At 38.5% G+C, this 12,465-nt stretch overlaps 2 protein-coding genes across 2 annotated transcripts; one reads left to right on the top strand and one right to left on the bottom strand.

The window, feature by feature from the left end:
- Positions 1-3,543: 3,543 nt before the first annotated feature.
- On the bottom strand, positions 3,544-9,036 carry LOC138316210 (uncharacterized). The gene is made up of 2 exons (XM_069257799.1): positions 8,957-9,036; positions 3,544-7,247 (listed from the first exon to the last, which is right to left on the bottom strand). The coding sequence occupies exon 2, from the start codon at positions 7,233-7,235 to the stop codon at positions 6,141-6,143; it is 1,095 nt and encodes a 364-aa protein (XP_069113900.1). The 5' UTR covers positions 7,236-7,247; positions 8,957-9,036; the 3' UTR covers positions 3,544-6,140.
- A 1,504-nt stretch (positions 9,037-10,540) lies between these two features.
- Positions 10,541-11,572, top strand: LOC138308968 (uncharacterized). Its single transcript, XM_069250049.1, has one exon. It carries the CDS (start codon positions 10,541-10,543, stop codon positions 11,570-11,572), a length of 1,032 nt encoding a protein of 343 aa, XP_069106150.1.
- The last annotated feature ends 893 nt before the right edge of the window (positions 11,573-12,465 follow it).

The following is a 12,465-nucleotide window of genomic DNA, read 5'->3' as shown; positions in this document are numbered from 1 at the left end:
ATAGTCCAGCTATAAGTTTTGGTCAAAATGCTTTTCAAGTTATAACAAATAGTAATCCATGAAGTTATGTCCAACTGAAAGTCTGCTGGAAACAGAATACAATATAACAGTGCATTATGTCTAAGTTCTTATTCTGGCTGTAACCAGCTAATTATGTGTGGGCCATTATACATAAAATGTACATTCCAAGTTTGGTTGCATTGTGTAATTTGTCTAACCCAGACGTCACCATGGCAAATATATTTGACCGTATAGTCAGGTTTCTAGATGTTACAGGTTTGTTTTAAAGGGACAATTCAGTGAGGCTAAAATGTTTCATAATCATGAAGCAAAATATGGCACAAATGTATTGTTCTACATTCGTTATGTATTGTAAAAAATATTGACTTCCAAGACTTTGTTAGTATTTTAGTTAATACCATTGAATAACAATATAATTAAGAAGGTAAAGTATGTTCACTGTACCCTTACCTGGCCCCGATTTCTCAAAGCAAAAGTACAGACATAGGTCAAAGCTTAAGTTTTTTCTCCTTGTGTAACTAAAATGAAAATTTGTGACATTCGGTTTTTGACATAAGCTTGTTTCGAGAAATAGGGACCAGAGCCATGTCAGGAAACATTGAATAAATGCAAATCCTAACCATTGATGAGTTGATGATGGTAAAATTAATTTCAGACAAGAACATGCATCTCATAAGGTAAAACTACTGTAAGAGTGATTTGGGTAGCTCTAGACAAAAGTAGCTACAAGGGGCCAGGGTTCACATACAATACGCCCGACCACAATGTGTAACATTTCACACACATTTGACCATAATATGCTTTTCTGGCATATCACACAACAAATCTTAATTGCCATTAGAAATGGTTTGTTTCTGATAAATGTGCTAATTGTAATGTATTCTTAGACTGTCACTTTAATGACATACAATGTACGCTAAATTAAGGAAATGTCATACATTTACGTCGGTGTCCTATAAAATTTTGATGCCCATAGAATACTTACCCGGGTGATTATTTTATGATTATTTTATGCATAAAATATTGACATCCCCCCCCCTATAAAATATTGACGAACACCCCCCCTCCCCTATAAAATATTGACACCCCCCCCCTTAATACAGTATGATTATTGATATACTGCACCCTAGATATATACATTGTAGTCCCGAGAAGTAATATAATCATCAGTACCTACACAAGGTTCCCAATTTTATAGGGGGAGGGTCAATATTTTATAGGGGGAGGGTCAATATTTTATAGGGGGAGGATCAATATCTTATAGGGGGGGGGTCAATATTTTATAGGGGGAGGGTCAATATTTTATAGGGGGAGGGTCAATATTTAATAGGGGGAGGGTCAATATTTTATAGGGGGGGTCAATATTTCATAGGGGGAGGGTCAATATCTTATAGGGGGAGGGTCAATATTTTATAGGGGGAGGGTCAATATTTTATAGGGGGGGGTCAATATTTCATAGGGGGAGGGTCAATATCTTATAGGGGGGGTCAATATTTTATATGACACAGGAATACATAAGTATCCGGTTTTGATAAAATATGTATATGTTTCATGTCTTGTGGACACATTTAACGATGACCAATTGATATAAACCAAGTACCAACCTAGGATGCCCTTGTTCACAACCAGTAAGTAGATTTGATAACGACACCAAACGTCACCGTTTCCACCACCCGAAAAGCAACACAAGTTCCTAAATTTAGAGCCAAGTGTGAAACCACGGAGTAAAACAGGAGAAGATAAAATAAGCAGAAAATAAAATTCATCATCGTAATCCGAAATAAAAAAATCCTGGCTTCCATATATACACCGCGTCGAAAGTTAAGCACCAGTAAATTAAATTTGCTTTATTTTTTCCACTTCGCTTAAAAACCCTCATATGAAGGTTTACCTGGTTGGTGTATGTTTGTTCGTGAGCGACACCGTGCGCGTGCGTCAAATACAGGTGGGGTCACATTCACGAAAGTCATGTTTGACTCTAAGGTATAGCCGGACACGGAAAGCCATTTTACATTATACTAGTGTCGTGATTCAAACTTTTGTCATAAGCATGGCCAGACGTATGCTTACGGAAGCGGAAAGGTGGCAGATTATCGGTATGAAAACTGGAGGAATGTCGCCTAGGGCGATTGACGTGGCAATGAATGTTTCTCATTTTGTTGTGATCCGTCTGGTAGCGAAATTTCGCAAAACAGGCGACACCAAGGACAGACCGCGATCTGGACGTCCCAGGAAAACAACTGCAAAGGACGATAGGACCCTGGTTTTTCATGCCCGTCGAAATCCGCACTCCCATAGTGGAATTCTCCGTCGCCGATGGGGACTACGATACAGGGTGTCGCTAAGCACAGTGCGTAGGAGACTTCATGAGCGTGGCATCCGTGCATACCGCCCGATAAAAAGACCCTTGTTATCTCGACAGCACATGCGAGCAAGACGAAATTGGTGTTTCATCCGACAACATTGGAATATACGAACTTGGCGCCGCGTTCATTGGTCGGACGACAGTCGGTTCATGTTGCACGTAACGGACGGTCGTGCGCGTGTGTGGCGTGAACGCCGGACTGCTTATCTTCAAGGAAACATCCAACCGACTGTTGCCTTCGGTGGTGGCTCTGCAATGATATGGGGTTGCGTGTCGTACGATTTAAAGATGGACCTCATCTCTGTGCAAGGGACATTAAATGGCCAGCAATACCAAAATGTCGTCCTCAATGGCGCCGTAGTGCCTCATGTCGATAATCACGCACTAGCAACTCGCCCTATATTCATGGACGACAACGCGAGGCCGAATCACGCACGCGCTGTCATCGACTTCCTGGGCAACGCCATTGCCACTCTTCCATGGCCCGCGAAGAGCCCCGATCTAAACCCTATAGAGCATATATGGGATCAGTTGGGGCGTCAAGTTAGGGCTAGGGATCTCCCAGTACAAACACTCCGAGAATTGGCGGCAGCACTGCACGAGGAGTGGCGAAGAATCCCGATGATCCGCATATGACGCCTGGTACACAGCATGAGGAGACGTGTCGCGGAAACGCTGAACGTGAACGGTGGATACACCAGATATTAACGGACACTGGATAGACATAAACTAATGATGTCATTTAACATTTTTGAAGCACTTTTGGATGTATAGAACTTTCCGTTTGCGTGTGGCGACAATACTTTTCCTGTTTTTCCGTTTTTTGCAGTTTTGTCGCACTTTTTTCTAATACCGGAAGAATATGCTAAATTAACATTATGCTAATTAAATTTAATGAAATTAAAATTATTATGTATCTATTGATTCATATTAAAAGAAAAATATCACGAAAACCATGTCGTTTTCGTTTCCTTCAACTTTTAGTTTTACCTACACATGAAAAATAAGGTGGTGCTTATTTATCGACGCTGTGTATACTATATAATATATATCAGCCTATTGCAGTCCGAACTTTGTTGTACATTGTGATTTTTTGCTGATATACCGTTTCTTGCAGTTTTAATTGTAACTGCAAACGAAAAAACCAAATGACGAACCAATTTTTAAATTATTTAATAATTTCTATAGGGTGTCTACAAATAATATTACAATGATCACAGAACACGTAAACCGACTAAGCAGCCACTGTAAACAATTTCTTCGATGGTGTCATGACCCTTTCCGAACGTCTTCTACACTCACTTTTGTCGACTGCTCCGGATGTGTTCTCCATTTGCCCACTTTTTAGAGAACAAAGAAAAGTGTTGGTATAGGAGAACAATGGAAAACCAATTATAGTCAGTTCCATATTAATTTTTACCTGTGCTTACCTGTGTTCGTTTACCTGAGCTACCTATAGTTTGTCAAAAGTGGGGAGTAGAGAGATACAATATACATGCATGTATACAGTACAGTACTATATAATACTTTGTACATTTTTACAGACAAACATAAATAATATGTTACATCATTATTAATTTCAAGACTATAACAGTAACATTTTAGCACTTTGTCAAGACGATAATGCTTGTAATATATATACATGTTGGCATGTGCACTTATGTAGCTACAGATCGTTATAGAGAATATATCACAATATACTGTTTAACTCTATAGGATGATACATGTAACAATATATATATGTACATATAGATACAAATGTATATTGTACTTGTATCTAATTAATTATACCATATACAGTTGTATACCATATATATCAAACTGTACTGATGTCCCGAAATTCCAATTCTACATTTACAAGAAAGTCTACCATACTGTTTATATATTTGGTACGTTAGACATTGAGAAAATCAAGATTTTTTTCATTAAGAATGATATTTTTTAGAAAAATCCAGATGGTCGCTAAAATATCACACCTGATATAATTACTAAATATAATAAATTAAATATACCTTTTAGTCAATATGTAATATTTGGATTCATTGCGATATCTTTTGTTTTAAATAGATCATATTTCGGATAGTTCGAACATGTCAAATTATGAACTTAAAAGTACGATTTTTGTCGGTATATTGGCTCAACCGCATTCCTAAAAATGACGATATATTGCAGTATAAATATTTCAGTAGAATTGTCACAAAGGTGATTTCTGATTAAAAGAGGCGTAAACATAAACTGTATGATTACATACTTATTACCATAAACTGTTTAGGTAAATATGTTGAATGTAGATTTTCTGATAAATGCCACTAATTTTACACGTGTATGTACCTCAATACCTGTAGCTCGATATCCAAGAAGGTCTGTTTTGATTAAACTACAACTAACAACTATAGTTATCATTTATGTGTTTATATGTACATGTATTTCAATGTACATAATATATATATATGTGTTTGTCAAAAAGAGAGAAAGGCATTTTGTTCAAGAAGTTTTTGAAGTCAGAACCAAATATTATTATTTTTTTCGTTTGATGTGTTAATTATTTATTTATATATTATTATATATTCTATCAGTATACAAAAAACAAGAACATAACTGACATCACAAAAAGGGTAACAAATTAAAAGATTTTTCCATGTGATATTATTTCCATACATGTTATACTTAAATGATACCCTTATGGAATAAGTACAGTAAGTATCACAGGTGAAATTCACAGGTAAAAACACAGGTAAATCCAGAGTAACTTCCCTGAAATAGACTATAATCCTTGTCACAACATTCTGCTAATTATCAGATTATAAAAAGTGGGCAAATGGAGATACAGCCCTGCTCCGGACAACACTTCAAGATGCAAATGGTATTTTTGCACTATCAAAAACAGGAGCAGACGATTTAGTATTTTTCTTCAGTTACAAAAGTTACTTATTTTACACCATTACCAACACTGAAAAGTTTGAGCTTCTAATTTTAAGAAAATATAAGAAATAATTAATTACACCCGAAAAAAAAATCTGTGGCACTATATCCTATATGGAATGAAGTACTGATTACACATGCACCAAATGCAAAATAAATTGTTTTATATTAATTTTTTATGTTAATTAGACATATATATATATATACACACACGATTAAACACTAATTATTTTTCAAATAATGAATATCATTTATGCTCTGTCGGCGGTGGAGCATCTTTAAATGAATTAATTAAATAAGGAAGATTAGGTTACTATTGAGTTTTATAACGGCATCATCTAATTAGGTAATACGGAAAATCTCTTCAACCAAAGAAAGGAGGATAGACAAAGTCTGCTAAATGTTCTAGTCGTATTTCGTCGCCATTGCGATACCCCATTGATTGTTTCAGAATGTTAAAATAATGATTAATAACCCGTGTCACATCACCTGTATCCTTCAAGGCTCATTTGGTGTTTTGACATAATTGGTATTATATAGCGGAGAACATGTAACAGGTGCGTCGACTGCTTCATTTTATTGGTACCGCCACGAATTGTGTGCAACCACAATCATACACAATTATGTAATGTTTCTGGTGCAGCCTGTTTCGTGTAACATGATATTATCTGAATGTATTGTTCTGCTCCCCCTTATTCATAACCTGACGAACAATCTAAAGTGCACATGTATTCTTGGATAATAACTATCGATTTAACATCTGATTTAAGACTAGATATATCAAGTAATCGTCATTTATTCAGTTTTTGGTGTCTAATGGTTTTCCCCTTTTTTATTTCCTAACGTATTTGACCACAGCCCACGCTACAAATCCAGCCAACATACTTGCGACAACAAGACCCTTTTGCCATTTTGGTTTGTAAAGCAGTAATGCAGGTCGTGTTACTGTTTCCTCGAAATGACCTTTCTTCCAGACAGGGGTCCATTCCGGTCCATTTGATTCGCCATCCGTGAAATTATACGGAACCACACCACATAATTGCTTCACTTCTGTAGATTTTGCAACTTCTGGGAGTTGTGTTAGCCAGCCGGTGTTCACTGAATATTTAGAAGGCAGCGAAGACATGATTCGAACATCTTGAGAAGGCCAATGCGTCGTCATGGCAACATCATTGTAAGCCTCCTTTTTGGTTTCTAAATCCTCTTCGGTCGACCACCTAGCCGGGGTCATACAAACCATGACACAATAGCGCCACCTATCGGGATGTGTCCTTCCTTCTTTAGGACGAGCGTTTGCGTGTATAAGTCTAGAGTCCCAAAGAACCATGCCGCCACGCGGTACCGCCACACGCTCAGTGACACAACCTTTTGAGAGAAACCACTTCTCGTGATCGTCTCGAAGATGGAAGTATTTATTATTAGAGCTTCTAAACGCTGCATGTTTGTCCTGTTCGTAGAATTCGTCGAGGTAGAGATGTGACCTCTCCATCACATGGAATGTCCAGTCGTCCGTATCTACCGTCTCCAGGTACACAGTTCCCTGGTAGGCATGGAGACCGACTTTATCTGCATCCTGGTCGGCGTGTAACCAATGCCTACTATCCTCCGCGAAGGCCTCTTCTCCGTCCTCAGGCGGCCGACCTATGGCTATAGCGTCGATGCTGGTTAGAAGTTTGTCCGTTTTCCACAATTTAGAAAAGACAGACTTAGCTTTCAGACGAGCGCGCCAAGCAGCCTCGTGATGTCCAATGTTATATCTCTGGATGAGGGAGTGACCGGACGATGGCCATTCGCCCTCTGGAAATAACGTTAACCAGTCCCTGAATGCCCGGATGTATTCGGCACATTCGGAATCGGTGAGAACGTTTTCTACGACTGTGTAACCTTTCTTCTCTAACTCTGTCCTGTTACGTTCAGTGAAGCCCATTGTCGTTGAATTCTGTGGATGAAAATGGACATGTGGTAAAATAGTCAAGACATTACCCAAAATTCAGGTTTACAGTAGAACCAACACGAAATGACTGCTTTACTGGAATTAGTGAAAATTGACCTTTTGACCAGAACGGCAGATGTAGTGCACTCCTAGTGCACTGATACACTAGGGTGTAATGGTTAGCTTACACTCAAATACACTAGGGTGTAATGGTTAGCTTACACTCAAATACACTAGGGTGTAATGGTTAGCTTACACTCAAATACACTAGGGTGTAATGGTTAGCTTACACTCAAATACACTAGGGTGTAATGGTTAGCTTACACTCAAATACACTAGGGTGTAATGGTTAGCTTACACTCAAATACACTAGGGTGTAATGGTTAGCTTACACTCAACTGTATAATGACGAAATATCGCGACGTTTGGGTGAAGATTTCCTTTTCGTCGTAATCAAAATAACCAAAAACTGTTTCAACTTACAAGCTGAAGTCGAAATATTAAAGTAGGTTTTGCCTTTATACCGCTATCACAAGATCACAGTAAGATACAGAACGGAAAATACTATTTCTTGAGTACGTCGGAATAACGAGGATAGTTTATAGATGGATATACTCTTTAACTTCGTTTTCGACTTTCTCGAAAAATCGATTAGGATTTGGCACTTGTGTTGTTTGAGATCTCTCTGAATAATTTGAATATCAGTTCAGTCCCGTTTGCATCAAGGGTCGTGTTTAGAAGATCACTCGCTTTTGGATTTTTGACGCTATTTTGCAACAAAATTGTAAGACTTCATTATTACTGACGGAATTACAAGTTTGCTTTAAATAGTTAGATGTTTGATATTATAAACCTCAAGGTTTTGAGTTGAGACTTGAGCAGTTACAATGAAGTGGCAGTCCTAACATGAAATTGGATGTAAATAGCAACCTTTTTATCGGAGTTCAAACAAAGGTCAAAAGGACGAGAATCAACAAGGACATACATTATGTAAATATATCAATAAATTATCAATACATATGGGATATAAACTCTGCATGGTACTGATAATCTTCAATCTCACTCACTGAATACACCTGTCGACGGCATTTAATGTCTGACTTGTAGATGTAAAATTGTCACGGTCCATGGTCATGGTTTATACACCAGAACTTGAATGTGTTTCGTGGTTGGATTGATGCAGGTCCAAATACACGTACACTATAGAATTAAATAAGATTCCGTGTGTTCCACGGGCTAAGTTCTAGCCAGAAGTAGGTGGTTTAATACTAGAACCTTCCAATGGCCACCTTGTAAATAGGATATGTGAGGCTAGGATGTAAGGGAATATGTCATTCTTACTGATGTCTACGACTGGTACATGGGTCAGAGGAAACTCCGATTGACAATGAATTGCAATGTACATACAAAGGTCTACATGTACACTTGTTACACATAGTTGTTCAAGTGTTGCAAAGGTCAAACTATGTATATTTCCTGGTGTGGTAGATGTACTTACGGTATACGTACAGTGTTTAAAATGTTATCAGTCGGACTTTGACCAAACTTTGACATTTAGACAGACACGTTTATAAGTTTCGTTTTGTACTTATACGGTAGTGTCCGTCGGAATGTCCGGTTCTGGTGTAAGGATCAAAGGAAACTCGGGTTTCAATAAGAGATCTGCTAGTGCATGTACAATAGTGTTGATCTCGGACCTCTCTGGTGATACATACCTGCTGTCGTCTTCAGATCTTCGCCCGTCTATAAAATATACGCGGGGATTTCCCTTTTATATGGTGATACAGATGTAATGGATATAAATAGCTCCACGTCATATATATGCAGGTGTAACTTCACAGGTACAGGTAAATGTAGATATGTATACCACACGTAGTGCATTTAAGACATTCAAAGATACTACATGAATGTTAGAATTATATTAGGTGGTACCCATGTGAAAACCAGCTTATTTTTTTTTTGTGGGAAATTAAATATTGCGTATGTCGTGGATTCATTTATCGACATACATGCATACAAAACATAAATAATTTGGAGAAATTTCCACGGAAAGGTTTTATTAGCAGACTCAGTAGACAAGAAAACTAGCTATAACACTTTGGGTGTTGTTGGTTGACGTTGTTAAAGTATTGAAGCATGGGGCATTAGTAATGAAACGTGATACTGCTCTTAAAATGCGTCATTTTGCATTACTACAAACACATTTATTTTGTCAGCCATTTATTTTCGCGAATTCGTAGATCGGCCGCGAAAATCCATTGGTATACAGTAAATCTGAATAGTAACGGTCTTCGTCAAGTTATGACAAGTTTGTAATAATTGGCACTAGAACTGGGAGGTGGATTCGGTATATTATCAAATGCTTCATTTAACGTATAAAGACCATCCATTGGTCGTACCTAAATCCAACTGGATTCTCTGTAACTTGTTCTACTTTATTTTAGTAACTACAAGATGTATGTATATTTCACTTAAAGATGGGGGAATGGCTTTTTCAGTGATATTTAAATACGAAAACACGGTCCTTGGTTACTCTTGAAGCTTTTGTTTCCATTAACCAGAGGGATCAGAATTAAATGACAATGACAATGACAATGGAAAGAGGGATCTTTCCCTGCATTTCAAACTTTTTCAAACAAACTACATATAAAATTTGAGACAGACCGCTAACAATCTTCAACTATCAAAATACAAAATAGGATGGTGGCCTGTCGGCCATCTTCTTCATCGATTGGTCCCAAATCGCAACATGCACAACTAGGTCCAATGGGAACATACATATGAAATTTGAGAACGATCGCTTCAGTATTCTATGAGAAATAGAGATAACAGACTTTAACTATCAAAATCCAAGATGGCTGCGGCCATCTTGTCGACCGATCGGTCCCAAATCAAAATATGCACAACTAGGGCCCTAGGGAAACCTACATGTATATGAAAGAGAACGATCCATTCAGTACTTTCTGAGACATAACGATAACAAACTTTAACTATCAAAATCTAAGATGGCTGCCTGGCGACAATCTTGTTGACCGATCGGTTCCAAAACGTAATATACATAACTAAGGTCCTAGGGAAACCTACATATGAAATTTCAGGACTTTCTGAGAATTATTATTTTAGGATAAAGTGAATTTTGAGATCTGTAATGTGCTACTGCGAGTTGACGTCCTTGGGTCTTATTTGTTACGAGTTACCGCCCTTGGTTGGCACTCTCTAATTCTGTAAGTTAGTTTTGCTATGTCTACGCACGCTGCAGGCCATGTGCCTTTTTTGCTCTAAATTTTGCTTGAAATATTATGGACCAGCAGTCAAAGAAACGACACAGAAAGGTACCATCTGCATTAAAGGACTTTGTTCTAACTGAAATGCTAAGTTCATCCGATGATCGTCACGAACAGACTGAACTATGGCAGCATGGAGACGCTTCAGGACCACGTGTATCGACCCCCCATGACACAGCTACGTCTCGATGTACGACCCCTGTAAATTTGCAGCCTACGGGGGATGAAGGGGAGCTCCACGATTTAGAAAGAACTCTAAAAAGCCTCCAAATGGAGTCTAAGCGGATGGAGCTTCTTAAAAGTATCGAAAAAGAAAAGGACAAACTTCGACACCTCGTCCAGTGCCAACCACGTCATGACGTCACACCAAAACCACGTGGTCCACAGTCTGAAACCCCATCAGTGACATCAGGTAGGAAAAAACCTCGTTTTGTCCATCAGTATTTATGGGATGATCCATTATCTCAGTTTGAAAAGGATGAAATACTGACTGTGTCTGAATCGGGTGTAACAAGGCTAAAGAAACTCGATCGGGACTATCATAAAATCACAGTGGAACAATGGAACTATGGCAATAGTCGTATATTACAAGATATAATGAAAGAAGACCGCTCTGACAGTGTGTTGATCAGTCAGTATCTAGATTACACCAAAACCATCAACCGATATTTCAGTAAATATGTTCGGGGAAGTGTTTTGTTATATGACAAAGAATATCGCGAGTTACAGCACGACCTGAACTTCCCGTGGGGAACCCCCCAACCACAGTTAACTGATTTTCAGCTAATTCCAAAGAGTAACAATGTGACAGTCCAAATGTTAAATGGCTCAGCTACCCTATCCAGTATGTCATCCTCGCGCTCTCACCCATACCCTCGACGCAAGGTCAAAGGTCCCTTTACACCACAAGGTAGAGAGATTTGTCGTAAATACAATGCTGGTGTATATGATTTTCCTCAATGTAAACTGGCTCATGTGTGCTCATCATGCTTTCTTGAACACAGTGCTAGTGTCGCACATCCAGACTCGCTTCCAAAAAAGTTGTAGATGGGCTCCTGGCCACAGGGTCTGGGTCCATGAAATATGAAGCATGGGAAAAACTTCTACCAACTGATGACCCAGATCGAGAGTTCATTTTAAGTGGCGTGATGAACGGGTTTAACATTATAGACATGGAACCAAAGGAGCCCGCGGAAATAAAAAATTATAAATCGTGTTCAATGAATTCGCATAAGGTAGAGGAACAAATTAATTATGAACTTGCTAATGGCCATTACAAGATTAGTCAGGAAAAGCCAACGATAATCAGTGCTTTGGGTGCTTTACCAAAATCAAATGGTAAAATTCGGTTAATACATGACGCTAGTAGTCCAGCTGGTCGGTCACTAAATGACTGTATTTCTAGTGATTGTAGTTGTACATACATGGATTTGAGAGAAGCTTCAAAACATATCAAACCTGGCATGTTTCTTGCTAAGGTTGACCTTAGCTCCGCGTATCGCTCAGTTGGGGTTCATCCCTCGAACTATTCAGCTACAGGCTTGCAGTGGACATTTTCAGGGGACACAACTCCTACTTACTTATACGATACCAGACTTCCATTTGGGGCAAAAAAGAGCCCAAAAATCTTTCAGACTCTTAGTAGCGCTGTCTGCAGGATCATGTATCATCGTTACGGTTATACAATTTTGTCCTATTTGGATGATTTCCTAGTGTTGGGAGAGACTTATGACACATGTTACACAGCTTTGTTGACATTACTTGCAGTGCTTAGACAACTAGGTTTCGCGATAAACTACTCAAAACTGGAGAGTCCATCCCAAGTTTTGATCTTTCTTGGCATCGAAATTAACACGGTAAACATGACTTTTTCACTCCCAAAGGAGAAATTGATGGCGTTTAAGGCGCTGATAACCAACTTTACACTTAAAAAACGAGCA

This window comes from Argopecten irradians, chromosome 1 (genome assembly GCF_041381155.1).
Source record: "Argopecten irradians isolate NY chromosome 1, Ai_NY, whole genome shotgun sequence".
NCBI classification, from domain to species: domain Eukaryota; kingdom Metazoa; phylum Mollusca; class Bivalvia; order Pectinida; family Pectinidae; genus Argopecten; species Argopecten irradians.
This window is presented reverse-complemented; position numbering and strand designations above follow the sequence as displayed.

What these genes read in the sequence shown, in the direction of transcription:
- LOC138316210 (XM_069257799.1), bottom strand. Translation starts at nt 7,235, where the DNA reads ATGGGCTTCACTGAACGTAACAGGACAGAGTTAGAGAAGAAAGGTTAC.
- LOC138308968 (XM_069250049.1), top strand. Translation starts at nt 10,541, where the DNA reads ATGGACCAGCAGTCAAAGAAACGACACAGAAAGGTACCATCTGCATTA.